At 35.6% G+C, this 19,028-nt stretch overlaps 3 protein-coding genes across 3 annotated transcripts; 2 read left to right on the top strand and 1 right to left on the bottom strand.

Moving 5' to 3' along the window:
- Positions 1–1,203: 1,203 nt before the first annotated feature.
- Positions 1,204–4,423, top strand: LOC101306302 (putative laccase-9-like). Its single transcript, XM_004292457.1, has 7 exons — positions 1,204–1,299; positions 1,428–1,579; positions 1,842–2,086; positions 2,633–2,758; positions 2,874–3,465; positions 3,574–3,932; positions 4,017–4,423. The coding sequence occupies exons 1-7, from the start codon at positions 1,204–1,206 to the stop codon at positions 4,205–4,207; spliced, it is 1,761 nt and encodes a 586-aa protein (XP_004292505.1). The 3' UTR covers positions 4,208–4,423.
- Positions 4,330–10,099, bottom strand: LOC101304636. The gene is made up of 9 exons (XM_004290420.1): positions 9,844–10,099; positions 9,556–9,607; positions 9,166–9,239; positions 8,187–8,285; positions 6,751–6,894; positions 6,559–6,610; positions 6,138–6,211; positions 5,529–5,618; positions 4,330–4,853 (listed from the first exon to the last, which is right to left on the bottom strand). Exons 1-9 carry the CDS (start codon positions 9,966–9,968, stop codon positions 4,820–4,822), a joined length of 744 nt encoding a protein of 247 aa, XP_004290468.1. The 5' UTR covers positions 9,969–10,099; the 3' UTR covers positions 4,330–4,819.
- Positions 10,100–10,177: 78 nt separating this feature from the next.
- LOC101306011 (tryptophan-specific transport protein-like) lies at positions 10,178–12,617 on the top strand. Its single transcript, XM_004292456.1, has 2 exons — positions 10,178–11,580; positions 12,334–12,617. The coding sequence occupies exons 1-2, from the start codon at positions 10,178–10,180 to the stop codon at positions 12,410–12,412; spliced, it is 1,482 nt and encodes a 493-aa protein (XP_004292504.1). The 3' UTR covers positions 12,413–12,617.
- The last annotated feature ends 6,411 nt before the right edge of the window (positions 12,618–19,028 follow it).

Here is a 19,028-nt window from a genome sequence, read left to right as displayed (position 1 = left end):
GGCAAATTATGTCTTGCTTATAAAGAGTTCACTAAGATGTGATAGCAAACAATGCCAGATAGCTCAAACTAGGTGAACAATGCCGGTTTTCGGGCTGATGATTTCCTTTCACTTTTTTTATTTTAATTAAGTTGGAGACTCATGCTCCTTGTTATTAGTTTCTCTGCCTTGTTTTTGCAGGTTTGTAGTTTTGGTACTTCCTTTGATTAATGAAGTATTCATTTCTCTTAAAAAAAAAGAAAAAAGGGTGAGATTAGTCATTGCATTATGAAGTCTGGTGACCAGCTTTAGCAACGAAATATTTCCACGCAACTATTGATCATCTTTTTTTGGAGAGAAATTGATCATCTTTTAGTTATAATAAGCTTGACGGTGTGTTACAGATGTACGTACGTACATAAGTATACGAGAGGTCACTTTTCATTCGATCTTTCTTGTATATTTATGAATTTGTGTTAATGTATCAATCCATCCAGTACTGTAAATCAGACTGATATATGTAAATATATTATCTAACTTGATATATTGATATAGAAGTAGACTACTTTGAAATCATCAAGCCAAACCTAATCTACTAATTAATCATGGACTCAATCTACCTCTATATATATCAAACCTAGTTAGTCTATTATTCCATCGATAGATTAAAATTCTGTAACTTTTATGTGTGTGTATATATATATAGACAATACATACCGACCATATTTCCCATGCTTTAATTTTTTTTTAAATGTTTTGTTATTTGTTTGTTTAATAAGAACAACACAAACAGTGGGCTTCTAGCAGTTAGTTGGTCTCATAGTCTAATATATAGTCTGTTTCGACAACAGATCCTTATTATAGAACACGTTGAATTTGACAACATGTTCTACAAAATTGGGCAAAAGAATACTAAATTTAGCACCCATGCATGAAAGGAACACTCATAATTAAACAAATTAAGAAAAATGTCACATGCATGTCACTTGGATTTTGGTTCATTTCCACCTAATCCTGCAACGAGCCTTCAAACTCTTAAAAGTGTGAGATTAACAGTAAGTGGTTCGAACTCAACCTAACTTGAGCAACAGTCAAACTCACACCCGAGCGCTTAAATATAGTTAGCGCTAGCTATAGGAACCCACTATATGTGTTACCCCAAAACTCACACCTGCTAGCTAGCTTCTTAGTTCATCGATCTTCAAGTTTTGGGAGTGATTGAAGATGGCTCTGTTGCCTGGTTTTCTGGGTGCTTTGCTTCTGTCGTCTCTCGCTGTCCTTTGCATGGTTGAAGGCACTGTCCATTACTACGACTTTGTTGTAAGTTTTACTCTCTCTCTCTCTCTCTCTCTCTCTCTCTCTCTCTCTCTCTCTCTCTCTCTCTCTCTCTCACACACACACACAACTGAAACTGATGATAACTTTGGTTTTGCAATGGACGATTGTAGTTGAAGGAGAAGAACTTTACAAGATTATGTAGCACCAAGAGCATGCTGGTAGTGAACGATATGCTACCGGGGCCGACGATTCGGGTGCAGAAAGGAGACACCGTCTACGTTAATGTCCAAAACCAAGGAGATTTCGACTTAACTATCCACTGGTAAGTTAACTGATTGATATGCTTCCTTATGAAATTCACATTACAATTCTGATTTCTGTTATTGATTCTGACTTCGATCTATGTTAATTATGTCTATTTACATGAATAATAAGTACATACGGTACAACCAACTTATGTGAGAATACATTCTGTTCGTCCCCAACAACGTTGAACTAAGTGATTTAGATAGAAAGACATATCGTTCTCAACAACTTCTTTCAAGTTATTACAATTTACAAGATGTGTAAATCATGTTGTGTAGGCATGGAGTGCATCAACCAAGAAACCCATGGTCTGACGGTCCTGAGTACATCACGCAGTGTCCGATCGAACCGGGATCAAATTTTACTTATGAAGTTATATTTTCCGATGAGGAAGGCACACTTTGGTGGCATGCTCACAGTGATTGGACCCGAAATAGTGTAAATGGTGCCATTGTTGTTATGCCTTTAAATGAAACTGGCTTTCCATTTCCTGAACCTGATGGTGAAGAAATTATAGTTCTTGGTACGTAAGTTATTCGAATTGGTTTCTGTTTAATTATTTATTTTTGTTATGAGAATATAAGGTAGACCGAACTTAATTAAACGGTGTATAACACTAAATAGGACAACAAAGTTGGCTCGAGTTTGATATTAGAATGACAGAGAAGCACAATAATATAAGGCTGCATTAGCATTCTTACAAAACCCTATATATTTTGGTGACCAACAATATCAAGGTCGGCTTATAATTGGGTTTATTTTAGTCAATGTCAAACAGTCAAATATAGATCTTTAGGTAGTGAACTAGTGACTACTGGAAGATAGATCCTTATATAGGTGTTTTTATTTAAGATAGTCATTCAATAGTTGAAATTAAAAATCACCAAGTCATTTTTATGTTTTAAGGCCTTCAATAACTACAATAGTTTTGAAACATGAGAATTTGAGAAATGAAATAACCTTTGCAAAAACTAACACACACATACATGTATGACTTGCACTTAGATGACTACAGTAATGTACCGCCATTTGATACCAGCTAAAGGTCATAATGTGCTTGTCCTTGCAGGATCTTGGTATTTTGATGATGTGAACGAGGTAGTCGCTGAGGCCCTTCAAGATGGTACTGACACTCCTCGCTCTGATTGCTATACCATCAATTCACAACCTGGAGATTTCTTCGCATGCTCTAATGGTATGTCAATGTGAATGAATTAGTTGAATTGTCTGTGTTAACAGTTAACATATACCTTTACAAATGAATGGAGTGACTACTGCGATTCTGATATGATATCAATTTTGTCTTGCAGACAGTACCCATCGCTGGGAAGTCGAGTATGGCAAGACCTATCTTCTTCGAATGGTCAATGCAGTGATGAATGCAGAGCTCTACTTTGCTATTGCTGAACACAATCTTACTGTTGTTGGCATGGATGGATCATACGTCAAACCTATCGTCACAAACTTTACCATGATTGCTCCTGGACAAACCATGGACATATTGGTCACAGCCAACCAGTCACTTGGGAGGTACTACATGGCTGCTAGACAATATGACAGTGTTAGGCCAGATGTTACCGACTATGACATGTCCAATGTGACTGCAATTCTCGAGTATAAAGGCAATTACACACCCCCAGAACTGCCAATTTTTCCAAGCACCCTCCCTACCTATGAGGATTTGTATTCTGCAGCAGACTTCGCAAGCCGTATAAAGAGCTTGGCAAGCACAGAGCACCCTATAAATGTCCCCCAGAATATAACTACCAGAATGTATATAACGGCTGAGATGAACATGATTACATTTGACAATGGTACGGGTGAGATAACTGGTCTTGGTTCAAGTTTAAATAATGTTAGCTGGCAAGATCCATCAACCGATGTCCTGCTTGCCTACTACAGGTAACTACTTTTGCTATATCGAAATATAATTCAAGTTGTTTCTGGTTTTAATATTAGAGGAATTCTTGAACATTGAAATGACATCTGCATAAACATGTTATAATGCAGGAACATAAGTGGGTTTTATACCTCAGACTTTCCGGATTATCCACCAACTTTTTTTGACTTTGTGGCCGAGGGTTTGCCTGATAGTGTTGCTGCAACTGTCCGAGGAACAAAGGTCAGGGTGTTAGAGTACAATGAAGAGGTGGAAGTAGTGTTTCAGGGTACTGATGTATTAGATGCATCAGAGGATCATCCAATGCATATGCACGGTTATAGCTATTATGTAGTTGGAACAGGTTTTGGAAATTTTGACAACGAAACAGACCCCAAAACATACAATTTGGTTGATCCACCAAAGATGAACACTGTTACAGTCCCAAAGAAAGGATGGGTTGCTATCAGATTCAAAGCAAGTAATCCTGGTGAGTTTAATTGGAAATGACGATTCATTGGTTTTGGTTACCTTGTAGTTGGCAATGTTGATTCACTCTGGATGATTGTTGCAGGTGTTTGGTTTTGGCACTGTCATTTCGATCGACATCTCAGTTGGGGTATGAACACTGTGATGATAGTGAAAGATGGAGGCACCCCAGAGACGAGCATGCGGAAACCACCTGCATACATGCCACCCTGCAGTGATTCACATACCATTAGGCTGCAACCATTTCATCATACATCCAGCAGGAAAAGTAAATAAATTATGGATCTGATACAACTGGATAAGCTATATTGTAGTACATGTCTAGTATTTGAGTCTAATAAAACCACACAAACGGACCGATGAAACCAATTTATTTACATCAATATTGGGTTGGCCTCAACCATTGATTTTGTATATTTAGAGCTGCACTAGGACTTGAAGCTTAGGCATATGTTCCAAGTAGTGAAAGAATATTATGGTCATCGAAGTGTTACTGAAAGACTTTCAAAGTTTGAACTCAAACAGCTGGTTCTATGTAATTCATGCAGTTTAATTTTGGATAATCAAAATCCAAGAAAAATAGAAAATACAAAAGAGGTTCATGGTTTTAGCCAAAGGTATTTTTGGGATTTTCCATATGTGCCATGTATTGCACCTCTCTTCTCTTGTAACTCATTTTTTTCAGATATCCACATTCCGTTTTTATTAATTATTTTAATGATATTAGTTTTACATATGTTTCGATTCGGCAGGTTAGAATAATATTCATTAGGCATTACATCGTAGAAACCTAGATGCATTTACACCATTGGAATTGTGTATTCAAATTATGCAACACAATGTACAGGTCTTGAACAGCACATGAACCTCAAATTTTACATCGCCTCCTCATATCAAAACCCCCTCAGACCTCCTTTCTGCCCTACAACAACAATAAACAAACTTTAATCCATACAACTACACAAAAGGATACCAATGTGATAATGAGCATCTAAACTGTACTAAGTTGTGGAAGAACATGAAAGAAACTGGTATAAGCTACCCATGGGCTGTGGATGCATATTTTTTCTTGCTGCAGGAGTAAATCTTGACTCTTCAAACTCAAAACAGTCCTACTCCTAGGGAATCGAGATTTGGCTTCTTTAGCAGTGTTACTATCTGTTCTTTCTTTAGTCAATTAACATGTGTGTCTGATTTATCAGTGCATTCTCATATTTTCAGTATCATCGTCTAAAGAAATTCTACAAGTCAGTTCCTGCTTCCTGGTGAGTATGAACTAATGATTTTAGACAGTCTGATTCCATTAGAGTTTTTTACTAAAAATTATCTCGTCATCTACTCAAGACTCCATTTAATCTTAATTATGTCCATCCTATTTGTAGTCTCATCCTTTTGTACATACCCTGTATTACAATCACATAGCTTTGTAAGCTGCTCCTATTCCAAACAAACAAATGAAGTACTTCAAATGGTACATGATAAGTGCAGTAGGACATTGAATTGAAGTTTGGTTGCTCAATATTAATAACAAATTACCTACAGCTACTTCAAGTTAGAAAACATAGCAGTAAAATCTGGAAGATGGGTGTAGACTTACCTGTCACCACCTTTAAACAAAGCAAGGTAGATTAGATCTTGGGATGTCAGCTGTGACAGCTGAATAAGGATATAGACACATGTGGTGATGCTAGACAGTAAAAAAACAAAAAACAAAATCAGTATATTAGTAGCAGATTGTGTATGTTTTCACTTTGAAATTCCAGATACTAGAATAGAACACTTTGAAAAAGAATAATGTAATTAAGATTTCCACTTTTTTAATCCTATCAGGTTTTCATATCGATCTATCTCTGTAAGACAGATAAAGAGTCTCTTTTATCTCACTAATGAAACATATAATCTAACCATCAATAAAACAAAATAAAACAAATATAAAAATAGAAAATTAGTCTTGATGAATGGTCGTCCCACTACATCCATAAAACCTAAAGTTTACGAGTGGAAATGCAAGTCATTAAGACAATATAGACAACAAAGTTGTGTTTCTATCAAGTATTACAACTACAGTAGCTATGGAAAGACTTGCTTAAAGTCACTCATCTATATTAGCAACATACAGACTTGTATTACATATGAAAATGGATCATTTCAGCAAATAAATAGAAACTATATACTCTATGTTGAAGGTTAAATCCAGGAAACATACCTGCCAAAACATATCAATAAAATTATCCATACAACTGCAGTAATCCAACTTGATTCTTTGTAAGCAACCCAAACCTGATTTTACATATGCAAAAACAATTTGTGTTCATATTTCAGCAAAGATATTACTAAAGTCTTGCAATGAATCTCAAACGGATTAGAAAAAATAAAAAAAACCTGCATTACAGGGACAATGATAAAGCGAAAACATTAACTAGAACCAGACCCAGACATTAGCGGGATCACATTTTAATTATCAAGTAAAAAATCCACCAAATATTAATATATCTCTGGCAAAGAAGTCAAGTGATCAAATTTAGTTATTTGGTTATGAACATATCATTGTCCCTGCATCCCAAAAAATAGTAAAATAGGAATTGTAATAAGGAAGTTTATAAACTATAAAGAGATTTGAGACATACTGAAAGAGCTGTAACATTGATATAAAAGTCAACTAGAGTAGCTACCATCCACCTGCATATATTTGGCAGCAAACTTTCATTAGATGACTGATACATGAACAGTGCAATCAGATTTTTGAACCAATATTATACACAGTATTTTTATTTCAGAAGCAGAGAACACCAAATGGGATTGAAATAGAAAATACTTACGGTGTTAAAAGCTCTTTGCGAAAAGGAGAACCATCTGTTAACAGAGTATATAGGAGAGTTCCCAGCATAAAAAGCCCCAAAGCAGTGAATACAACTCTGGCAATCAGAACAGGGGACTGCTTATGCTTGTCTACCACACCATACCTAAATGAAAATATTAGTCAGTCAAACTGGTTGTAAATGATATCCTTGGAAGAAACATATAAATGTGTATATATATGATGTAGCACTCTGAGCTAACCAATTACCTAATTTAGTGGCAAATGGTTGGAATGAAAAAAAAAAAAAAAAAGCAGCAGCAGCAACAACATCTAGAACCATATTTCTACACAACACAGCAACATATGCAGTACCCAAAGAAAAAGAAAAGAGTAAATATTCATTGATGAACCACCATTATCCAATAAAACTCAGTTGGCACAGCCTTCTGGGATATAAAAAATCATAGAAACCACACTTTTAACGGACAAACAGCAACATATGCAGTTAGTACTCTATAGAATAATGTGCAAGTGTAAGTGTGTGTGTGTGGGTGGGTGGGTGTGTTTGGACAGATGCTACATTGATCCACCATTATATAATAAGACTCAGTTGTGACATAGAGCTCAAGTATAAGATAAGGCTCCACAGTAAGATCCCACTTTTCTAATGGAGTCACTTCCAGACTCATCTTTAGCCCATTTAAACTCATATCTTTTTATGATCATATAACTTCTTTATGTTTTTGGTTAACAAATATACTCACATAACTATAAAAAATTAGGAGCTAATCAAAAATTTGGACATAAATCCACCTCACGCAGTAATTCTCCCCCTACCTCCTAACTCATTTATGATAGTTCTTCCAAGGTCATCTTGGAAAACTCTATTTCATTGTTTTTAAACATCAGCTGCTTTGTTACAAAACAACTGAAAAGTTTTTACTATCTCATATGGCATATAAGGGCTTATTCTCTTATGTGACGGATCTTGTGCCGCATAAAAGAAAACTAAATTCATAGGTAATACCAGAGGTCCCATACACTTACAAGAGAAAATGAGTTAGCATAAGCACGTGGAAAATTTATAAACCACATTGAACCTTACTAAAGCCGGCCACCTAAAAACTCTGGACCTCCAAATCCTCTACAACAAGTAAAACAAAAATATAATCAAACTGCTAAACTAATAAACCAAACAAAAGCTTCAAATCTCAATGACAGTAATATGAGGGAAGTAAAGATAGAAACTGTAGTTGAGACCTAAGTCTCAATCAGGGAGCGAAATGATGATATTAGAATCTTCAAATTGTAACTTAATGATCCCAGATAGGATTTAAGTAAAACTTGTCAATTATTGTTAACATTTCTTATGCACAACTTCCACTATCATAAACTATAAAAGAATTTGATTCCACTATGTGATCATAACACATATATGAACTTTAGATTCCATACTTGTTTGAATGGCACAACAGAACATGGTAAATGGGATCTTCTGATTCTTTCGTAGAAAGCTTCATCAATTGCAGAAGAATGTAGCCACATGTAGTCACACTAAAAATGAAAACAAAAATGAGAGAATTAATAATACTTGAGAAGTTAACTGTGAACCAGATAAATCTCAACTATTTGCCATGTATAAATGGCATGGCTTTGGAAAAAAGCATGCAAAACTAACCACATCCAGTACAGTACCAATATAATGGTGGAAACAATATATTAAGCACAAATCAATCTTTCACATTTAAATCAGAATAATAATCAGCGACCCTAAAATGAGAAACAAACCCATGAACTAGAAATAAGAAAGTAATTCACGACCAAAACTGTAAGGGCAAACAGAACTGATCAGCTAATCACGCCTCTTTGAAATGCGGACTCTTTTTTTTTTTTTTTTTTGGTTAATGAAAGTTCATAAAGGGACAAGCCCAAAAGAAGTGCAGACTCTTAATGATGAGACTTCCTTATTTCCTATTGGAGAAACATAGTGGGATTTGAAACTTCAACCATCCCAAGACCAAAAGAGAAGTCTCTTGGATGAAAAAAAAAAAAAAAAAAAATAACTGATTGAGGTACAATAGTTTACTTTTGAGTTGAGAGGGTCAGATTGGGTTTCAACTGCCAAACAGCGGGCTTCAGATTGAGGTAAAGAGTTTACTTTTTGCCACAAAGCATTCCATATGAGATAAAATTTGAGATTTTCCATTTAACTATGTATCAAGCTTAAACAGCGAAATAGCAAAAAGGTCTCAACTTTCACCACAGCAGCTAGGGAGCGAACCAGTCAAAGGTTCAAGATTATATTGTGAGAAAAGAATTTAGTAACTGAACAGTGTCTTTATATCACTTTGTTCCATCAAATAAAAAGATTTTAAGTCCCCCAATCACACAAGGAGGCAGTATAAGTATCCAAATAGAGAATAGAAGTTCAAACCTTCCAAAACATACTAGCAGTACTATCCACAGTGCTGCACTAATCCAGTTTGATTCCTTGTAGAAAACCCAAGCCTGATACAAGAAACAGATACTTAAAATTCCATGTCAAAGCTTCATCAGAGGCAAAGAATTGGCAAATAACACATGAAGTATGAAGTAATTCAACAGAAATTTGAACTTAATATCATTTTGCGCAGAATAAAGCCCCTAAATAAAAATCAATGTCAATCCTTCGGCATATGATTAAAAAACAAATCCATTTATGACACTGCAAACGAAAACATAGGAGAAGAACAACATACAACTTGTTGGGAAAAAGTAATAACGCAATTCCGAGTCGAAACGTGCATATTTTATCAATGAAAAGTAAAAAGTTGCTGGATCATACCGCTATAGGCACAACATTGATGTAGAAATCAACCAAGGTTGCAGCCATCCACCTGAAACATAAACCAAAAAAAATGAACAAAAATTTCAAGAATTTCCTCATATCAAACCTTTCATACCAGCCCCGAAACATTTTCCAAACTGATCAATATAGCAATACTTGGCACAAATAGTAGCTAAAAAGATAGTAGAGCTAGGTATGCGTAAACAATAATAATTGATGGAATTAAAGTGAGTTAGAGAGTTTGCAGCAAAAGCGTGAAGAGGAAATAGTCGAGAGAGAGAGTACGGAGTAAGGAGGTCGGAGCGGAAGGGAAGACCGTCAGAGAAGATGGTGTAAACAAGAGTAAGCAGCATCAGGGAGCCCAGAACTCCAAACAGACTTCTCAAAACGGTCACCGGCGACATCGCCATTCAACGAGTCAGTGAGAGAGAGAGAGAGAGAGGATGAAGAAGTAAAAATGGAAGGGAATTGAGGAAGGAAGAAAAGAACCGGAAGTTCGATAGTGAAGGACGCGGGGGAGCCACGTCGATTACTCTTTCGTAATTACTGAAAAGAAAAAAAAGAGTTATGAAATGAAAATAAAAACAGGAATTTTGCAATCGAATTTGAATTTTGAAACATGCTGCTCCAACTCCGCCTTCATGTTTCGCCCGCCTCCAACTGTAGGCATTTTGCAATCAGACATACCCTTCAGCGGCAGCAGTTGTCGAGCAATCCCTGTCGTCTTGCTTTTGATATTCATAGACGACCTTCAGCAGTTGCCCCTATCAGGGCTTCAGTTGCACAGGAGAGTCCTCAGCCGGAGAAGAAGAGCTTCTGGGGTGCGGTCAGCTTGATAATCGGGACTGCCGTTGGGCCTGGCATGCTGGGTTTGCCCGCGGCAACCATCCGATCCGGCCCACTTCCCTCCACCCTTGCCATTCTCCTCTCTTGGCTCTATGTCATCTCCTCTATCCTCCTCGTCGCCGAGCTCACCTTTGCTGCCATGGAAGAGGACGGCCTTCAAGAGGTCAGCTTCACCGGGCTTGCTACAAGAGCATTAGGAACTCATTTCGGTGCCTTCATTGCTCTGGTCTATGCCTCCCTCAGCTTTGCCTTGTTAGTCGCATGTGTTTCCGGGATTGGTTCCCTTGTTTCCCAGTGGTTTCCGTCCCTGAATCCTATAATGGCTAATGCTTTCTTTCCACTTGTCTTCGGCTCACTCCTAATGTTTTTTCCATTCAATGCGATCGATGCTGCGAATCGTTTTCTATGCTGCATTATGCTTTTCTCCATAACTGCGCTTGTGGGCATTGGCTTCTCTGTGTCCAGAGCCACCTTGCGTGCTTCATTCGGCAATGCCTCTTGGCGCCTTTCCTCAATCTTACCCGCAATTCCTGTTACCGTCCTCACTTTGGGCTTCCATGTTATCACCCCTTTCATTTGTAAGATTGCTGGTAACAGTCTCTATGAAGCTCGCAAAGCCATTCTCTTTGGTGGGGTGGTTCCGTTGCTCATGGTTCTGTCTTGGAATTTCATTGTCTTGGGCCTGTCTGCTCCCAACACACCCTCCTCCACATCTGACCCTATTTCCCTTCTTCTTTCTGTCAACCCCTCCGCTTTATCTGCAGTCCAAGGATTCGCTTTCTCCGCTTTGGCAACTAGCTTGATAGGTTATGCTGTAAGCTTCCCTAAACAGCTTCTTGATACTTTCCAATTGATTCTAGGAAATATCAGACTGGATTCTCGTGGCAGTGGTTTTGGAAGAGTTGGAGTTGCTGTTTATTCTGGAAGGCCAAATCTTGGAACTCAAGGAAGGGTTTCATTTACCACTAATGCAGCTGCCTCACAAGCTGAATGGGGATCCAACATTAATATGTTTGTGATGCCAATTGTGCTTGGTGGTCCAGTGTTCATCGCTTCTTTCTTCCGTTCCACATTTTCCAGAGCTCTTGATTTCTCTGGGATTTATGCAAACTGCTTTCTATTTGGCATCCTTCCTCCGCTAATGGCTTACATGCACCAATCCAGGAAGAAACCAAGGTAATGCTATGATCTCCAACTTGTGGACAGAGAAACTGTTCTGTATCTGTGTAGGAATTGAAATAGGAGATAACGACTGGGGTCAAAATTGAAGGTGCTCCCACTAGTTTTATAGCTTACAACTTTTCTATCAAGAACCAGAAATACCAATAAGTAAATTACAACATGCTTCAAAACCAGAAAATATCTTTAATTCTACTAATTATTGTTAAATTTTTATTTCAAGATTCTGTTTGCAGATTTTGTGGTCCTGATGTTGAGTTTCTTTCCTCTTCTATGGACTCCATAGTATGGACTATGGAGCTTGTGAAGTATCTTAAAACCATTTGAGAGGTTTAATGCTCGTTCTAAAGAAATGAAAACAAAATAAATTAGAGTATGCTGCTCATTACATCTTTATAAAATTGTCTTTTTTTTTTTTTGTGGTTGTGAGACTTGGAGTAGCAATTTGAAAACGCTATCATTTTTTTTTCTTGTCAGACTGGATTATGAAGTTTGCAATGCCCTTTCATATTTTACCTTTCTTTTGTTATTTTATTGTGAGGGGGTACCTTCCTCTTTTTCTTTGAGCTGGAGATCTTTTAAATAGTATGACGGAGTGGTAATTCATCTCAAAACTCATACATTAAATTTTTTTTTCAAAGAAACTTAAATATAAACTTAAAAGATTGTATGCAGTTCCGTCCTTGTTTAGGAGGTTGGAAATCTTTAGAATGCATACTTAGTTTATTAAAAGAAAATTTGGTTTTGCAGGTCATCCATTTTGCCAGGGGGATATGGTGCACTGCTTCTCCTCTTCGTAATTGCTGTCATCTTGGGAATTTGTCATTAGCTGGCTACCAGGTAGATATCTCAACAATTCCAAGCACTGTTATGAGGTCAGATTTTTCTGTGACTTTACAAACTTGTCCTCATTCTTTGTAACCTCATTAGAATGATAAACTCATCTTAGAATCCTTTTATGGAACACAGTTAATAATTCAGTGCATTTCAAGTAGTAACTCAACATGCTTGTATTGCCTACATGGCACATGTAAGGAAGAAAACATTTGAGAAAAGTTTCAGGTCACCTATTGAATGACTATGGTTGTTCTTGTATCAGAAATGCTGGTGTTGTTTGTATAGTCTTAATGCATGTTTTCTCTTATTCTTGTAGTCAGGCTGACTATAAAACTCAGTACGTAGGAATGAAGTTTGGGATTTACCTCTGATGCTTGTTCAGATATTATATATATATTAGTATATTTTACCTGTTGTCGTCTTTATGATTATCTGAACCTACCCAACCTATCAAATTTAATTCAATAATTTTTTTGAGTGAATTAGTGTATTATACACTAATTTTCCCCAAAATCAATACTGTCAAGTGTTGTTCAAGCTATGTTGCTGCTTTCTTAGTAATCAATTAATCATGTGGATTCCGATTCCATATGTATTTTGGTTATTCACACTACAGTATGGACTCCGCTGCTTATCGACATGTTTCATCATGTGTTGCTGAATGTGCACCATGCATGAATAACTTATCGCAACCTGTGGGCCCTTCATCTGCAAATTTGATCAAGTACAGATTTCTGTAGAATAAGTTATGTATATAGCTATTCTTCAACAAGTCCTGAGAAATAATGGCAGCAAAACAACCAAGGGGTAACACCCTCTCCACTCTGAGCTTTTCAAACTTTCATGACAATTTATAGAACTGGGTGGCACTCACTTGTTTGTTTGTTCGTCCATATGTATCTCCCTTGGATTTCATGTTTGTAATATCTAGTACTTTTCCTTTTTACTAAGGTTGAATTTGGAAAAGTAATTTTTAGTTCTTTAGGTTGCTTCTGTATATTAATTTTTTAGTTCCGGAGTAATTTCAAACTTCTGTTTGTTTGATAAATCCCGAGCATCAAGGTTCAGGTTTTGGTCTCATCGAAAAAAAAGGTTCAGGTATCATGCTCTACATTTGTGCCTTTTTTTCTTAGACTCCCAGGATCTTGCTTGTGTTAGAGGGAAACGTGTGATTATTATCCTTTGTGAAAAGAAAAGAAAAAAAACATTCAGGTTTTGGTCCTTTTCATTATACCTTGGAACTCAATATCCGAATCTGAAACTTGACTAAGGGTTAATTTGGTATTGCTATGACTTTAAAAAGAAACTATTGTTGTTGTACTTCGAAAATAATCAGTTGTAAATTGAAATAGTTTTGTGTTTGGTAAATATTAGTTTTAAAAGTGTTGTCAATACAAAATATATCAAAATATATCAATACCTTGAGGTTGCTTCTAAAAGTTGTTGTCAGGGACCTGTAATTTTCAGAAAAAGTTTTTTTTGTTTAGTTTACCAAACATTATTAGATCTAAAAGTCGAGATAGAAGCTGATTTTTGAAAAACTACACCAAACGGGGCCTAAATCACAAACCCAAATGGCGCTTTGCTTTCAAACTAGCAAGATTGCCCGCGCAATGTATCACAATTAGGTACACTACATTAGTGCGTTATACATTACACAATTATGTTGTTATCAAAAGTGGTACTTAAGATAGATTTCAAATCTCAATATATGATTAGCAAGAAATGGTTCTAATGAAGACCACTAAGTTGAGGACTAGTTGAGAACTTATTCGTTTCATCCATTTCAATTGCATATTCACATATTGACCATCTAGTTTGTAGATATATATGAGTGAAATATGCTAAAGACATCAAAAAGTTATACAAAAATCTTATACCAAAATGATGTGGCACATGTCACATCATAATTTTTTAAACCTAATATTTTCCATCAAGTATTCTTGTTAAACTGTTTTAATCAAATCAAAAATAAAAATTACAAAATTCATTTTGATATCATGTTTATTAGGAAATTGATTGATTTTCTCTAAGATCTATTTTCATCCTAACAAAACCTAACATTCAATTCCAACGCCACCAAGGCCATAACTATCCCACCTGAGTTTGTATCTATCATTCTATCATTCTATCACTTGAATGGATTGCCCGCCCATTGGGTTGTTGATTGGCTTGTCTATAAGTATTTTACCATCCACAAACAAACCCCTAACTTTAATCGTGCATGCATACCAGAAATTAAACTAAAAAACAGAAATTGATCGAATGCATCTTGTGGCATTCTTGTCATTGCCGTAGGGTACCCAGATATTGTCACAAGTTCTGCAACAAGCCGACATCCATCGTTTCCCAGAGTAAGATATTAGATATCCTAATGAATCAATTATCTATATCCCTCTATCATGGTTGAATAATGCTTGGATGTCTGGATTACATGAAGGTTGTGTCTGGATTCCAAAGATGTTTGTAAAGTTTTGATACCAAGAGATGATGTGGTATGCCACGTAAGACATCACATCATTTGGTATTAGTTTTTTGTATAACTTTTTGGTGCATGTAGCACTACTCTACAAATAGTTTATATTTTACAAATTTTTTTGAAACATGATTCTGCATCTTAGTTGATTCATTGTTCACAACATTTGTTGGTTTTGATTCCGCATCCTTTGATTTGTTGTTTTCAACTGCTCTCTATCAAAACCTACACCAAAGGTTAATCATTAGAAGAAGATTCAATGCCCATAGTCCGTTTGAACTAAGATTTTCAAATGTATTCAGCAAGTATCAAACCACAGTAGTCAGCTAGTTAGTGACGCTCTTTCAAAGAACATAAGGAATCAACAGGTGCAAAGGTAGAATCAGCAAGGACACAGATTGAGATGTTCAAACAAAGGAAGTTTTTAAACTACAATATTTGAGGTAATAAAACATAAAAAATAATTGATTTTCAGAAGCTAGAGAATAGCCATACATAGAATGCTTTTGTTTTATGTTGGTGTTGTCATGAGTTCCTTACAGCTTCATCAGAGTAGATGGCCTCCATGCCATGTATGTGCTCTATAAAACATCAAGGCAATAGAGTCAAAAATAGAGACCATAGGATCTCGTAAATCAATGACGATAACAATTGCTAATGCACGTACAGATAGACTCAACCACATAAAGCATAGTAAAACTTAGTACAATGTGTATAGCCGCGCGTCTAACTGCCATGTTAATACAGACAGTGTTATCCCGTTAAAATCTTTTTTAAGTAACAAAAACTTAATGGGAGAAAATCTAAATCTTGATTGAAGGACAAAAAGAATACAACGCACCAACTATAAATTTGAAAACTTTACGGGTAAAACCCATAATATCAATCTAATTATTTTCATTTTCCTACCCAAAAAAAAAAAACTTTGGAAACTTTAACCTTACTCCCCCGTATAAGTACTTTAATTAAAGACTTGATAATCATCGCATTCCAATACGTTTCAAAGGTAGATTTAGGCAAAGACTTAGAAAATAAATTTGTCATATTTCCTTCAGAACTCACGTGGTTCACTTGGATATAAAGAAAATGCTTGTATGTGCCAAACTCCTCCTGAAGTCTGCATCTTCCCTTGATTCTTACATAAATCATAAGTCTCTTCTTGATTCTTACATTAATCATTGAAGCTTCGTTAACTTAGCATATCAATGTTTTTTAATATGTCTCCAAATGTGACATTGGACAATGATTAACTATATCTTGTAGGATTGTCCTCAATTCTGATCTTTTACATTGTGATCTCGAGGAACTCAAAACATAGGTTCGTGCTGAAAAAACATTTTTTCGCTTAGTATGACCTCGTGTACTAAAACGTAGTAACTTCGTCTAAAAAATAGATATTTTCACTTACACTTTGGTCACAGGCGGAGCTATATTGAGGCCAAGGGTGTTATGGCACCCCTGTAATTTTTTTGAACTTATGTATTAAGCTTTACTTATCAAAGAGTTTGTTCTAATTTAGAGGGTTTGGCCCCTATTCCTTTCCTATTAAACTATAAACACCATTTATTGTTACTAAGTTTAATTTATCTAATTTATTTCTCCTACCTTAATCAACTCTTGCCATATACTCTATTCATATTTAATCAACTCACCATAATGAATAATTTATTTTTTTATCATTCTATTATGTAAAATTACTTTGCAATTGATGAATTTATTTTAGTTATTTTTTAATGTATTTAATGAATTCCAAATTTCATTTTTCTTTTCAGTTTAGTAACCTTTTTTTTAAGGGCCAATTATCTCTACTTTAAGACATTTTCTCTTATATAAATCCACCTAAACATTTTTACCCATATAAGTCCACCCAAGTCTAAATAGTGTCTTATATTTGGTATTAAAGTTCAACAAAATTACATATTGCCATTCAACCAAAAAAATTAGATTTTCTCTCTTATATTTACAAAACTGCCACAAATGTAAAAAGTTAACAACCACAAAAAGTCTTCGGCCAACCTCCGGCAAGGTCTCCGGCCGACCTCCGGCGAACTTTTCCGGTCGACCATCAGTGAGAATTCTGCCGACCACAAAAACTACTACTACCGACCACAAAAGCTACTATCACTGACAACAAAAGCTACTATCACCGACAACAAAAACTACTACGGCCAGCAAAGAAAGCTACTATCACTGACAATAAAAGAAACTACAGACACAACAAAAGTTACTGCCACTAGCAAAGAGAGCTACTACCACTGACAACAAAAGATACTACCGCTAGCAAAGAGAGCTACACTACTGTCAATAAAGAAAGCTACTATCACTGACAACGAAAGATACTACCGTCATCAACGAAAACTACTACCGCCAGCAACAAAAATCACTTCTATCAACAACCAAAGCTACTACCACCAACAACGAAAGATACTACCGTTAGCAACAAAAGCTACTATCGTTAGCAACAAAAGCTACTATCGTTAGCAACAAAAGCTATTACCATTAACAAAAGATACTACATCCAACAACAAAAGATACTACTACCATTAAGAAAAGCTACTATCACAACCAAGAAAAGATATTACCACCAACAGGAAAATATACTACCTCCAACAACAAAAGATACTACATCCAACGACAAAAGATACTACTGCCATTAAGAAAAGCTACTACCATGCATAATAAAAATCCACTACTAACAAATTCAATAATACAAAAAGTTTGAAGCCTTGTACAATGATAATTATGTATAAAGCTACTTCCATAGTTACATAAAGCTATTGTTGTAGTTGCAGAAGTCTACTACCACAACTACTATCAGTTTTTAATGGTGATGCTCAAAACTCAAAGGCATAATTTTTCCACCTTGAGCACGATGATCTTGGTTGGCCGAATGATCTTTATGGAGGCTTCAATGTTCTAATTCACATGATTTTCAAAATATATCGCTACAAATGTAAAGGGAAGAATTCTGCAAGAGCAAATAAACAACAAAATATTAGTATTTGGAATGCAAATAGAAGCTATTGACATCACGTTGAAAAGATACTACCACACAATGAGTAAGCTACTGAAATCATTTTGAAAAGATACTACTATACTGTCAAAAAGATATTAACATAGACATTAAAAGATACTATAACTGTGTTGAAAATATACTATCATACAATAAGAAAGCTACTGATTCCATGTTGAAAATATACTAAAATAAAGATAAAAGGATATTATATATGACTACGTCGAAAAGATTCTATAGACCAAGTGAAATGGTAAATCCACTACAATAGTTAGTTACAGCAAGGTAAACAAAAGTTACTGACATCAGCTTGAAAAGATACTAACATAGGAACTAAAGCTACTATACTGTAATGGAAAACCACTAAAATAGTTATAGAGAGCTACTGATTTGAAAAAATAAGATACTGATAAAGATACTACGAGAGACATAGAAAGCTACTATTACAATATCAAAAGGCTATTATCGTTGGAACTAAAAAAAATACAGCTATACATATATGAATAGAATAAGCACAAGCATGTTCATTTCAGAAACTGAAGATCAAGCTGAAGAATACAATCGCGGCTTATCAATGCAACATCACTTATTCAACGCAAACAAATTGAGTAGTAGAAAAAATCTATAAAATTCTGAAAGTTTGATCCAAATATTGTGTACATAGAATGACGCTCAGACATGGCCATAGATCTTGATTCCATTCGTACTACTATAGAAAGCTAATGCACTTACATATTGAGAACAAAACACAATAAAAATTCATAGATACTATCTCAGACACAAATATACTATCTTACTAGCAGAAAGATACTATAATAATTTTGAAAAACTACTAGCGTTTATATACTGAACACAAAAACACACAACTACATTCTGTGGGAGGAGACCTCGAATTCCTAATTGATCTCCCTAAACGAGCTCTCTAAATCCAGTATCCTAGACTTGAGAACAAGAAAGCATTTTGAACAAAGAATCAAAACCAAGCAAAACTCCAAAATCACTATATATCAATAGACCAATTCTCAGCATTATCCACTTCACGAATTCTCACAGTTTCACATCTTAGCCAAATAAAAGAAGATAAAAAAATGAAGAGAATCAAAGAGAGAAGGTTCACTT

Source organism: Fragaria vesca, linkage group LG2 (genome assembly GCF_000184155.1).
Source record: "Fragaria vesca subsp. vesca linkage group LG2, FraVesHawaii_1.0, whole genome shotgun sequence".
Classification (NCBI taxonomy): Eukaryota; Viridiplantae; Streptophyta; class Magnoliopsida; order Rosales; family Rosaceae; genus Fragaria; species Fragaria vesca.
This window is presented reverse-complemented; position numbering and strand designations above follow the sequence as displayed.

Coding starts and splice junctions, on each gene's coding strand:
- LOC101306302 (XM_004292457.1), top strand. CDS start 1,204: ATGGCTCTGTTGCCTGGTTTTCTGGGTGCTTTGCTTCTGTCGTCTCTC. Junction 1,580..1,841: donor TTCGACTTAACTATCCACTG/GTAAGTTAACTG, acceptor CATGTTGTGTAG/GCATGGAGTGCATCAACCAA. Junction 2,759..2,873: donor TTTCTTCGCATGCTCTAATG/GTATGTCAATGT, acceptor TTTGTCTTGCAG/ACAGTACCCATCGCTGGGAA.
- LOC101304636 (XM_004290420.1), bottom strand. CDS start 9,968: ATGGCGATGTCGCCGGTGACCGTTTTGAGAAGTCTGTTTGGAGTTCTG. Junction 9,608..9,843: donor CGCTCCGACCTCCTTACTCC/GTACTCTCTCTC, acceptor TTTATGTTTCAG/GTGGATGGCTGCAACCTTGG. Junction 9,240..9,555: donor TCAATGTTGTGCCTATAGCG/GTATGATCCAGC, acceptor TTCTTGTATCAG/GCTTGGGTTTTCTACAAGGA.
- LOC101306011 (XM_004292456.1), top strand. CDS start 10,178: ATGCTGCTCCAACTCCGCCTTCATGTTTCGCCCGCCTCCAACTGTAGG. Junction 11,581..12,333: donor CAATCCAGGAAGAAACCAAG/GTAATGCTATGA, acceptor TTGGTTTTGCAG/GTCATCCATTTTGCCAGGGG.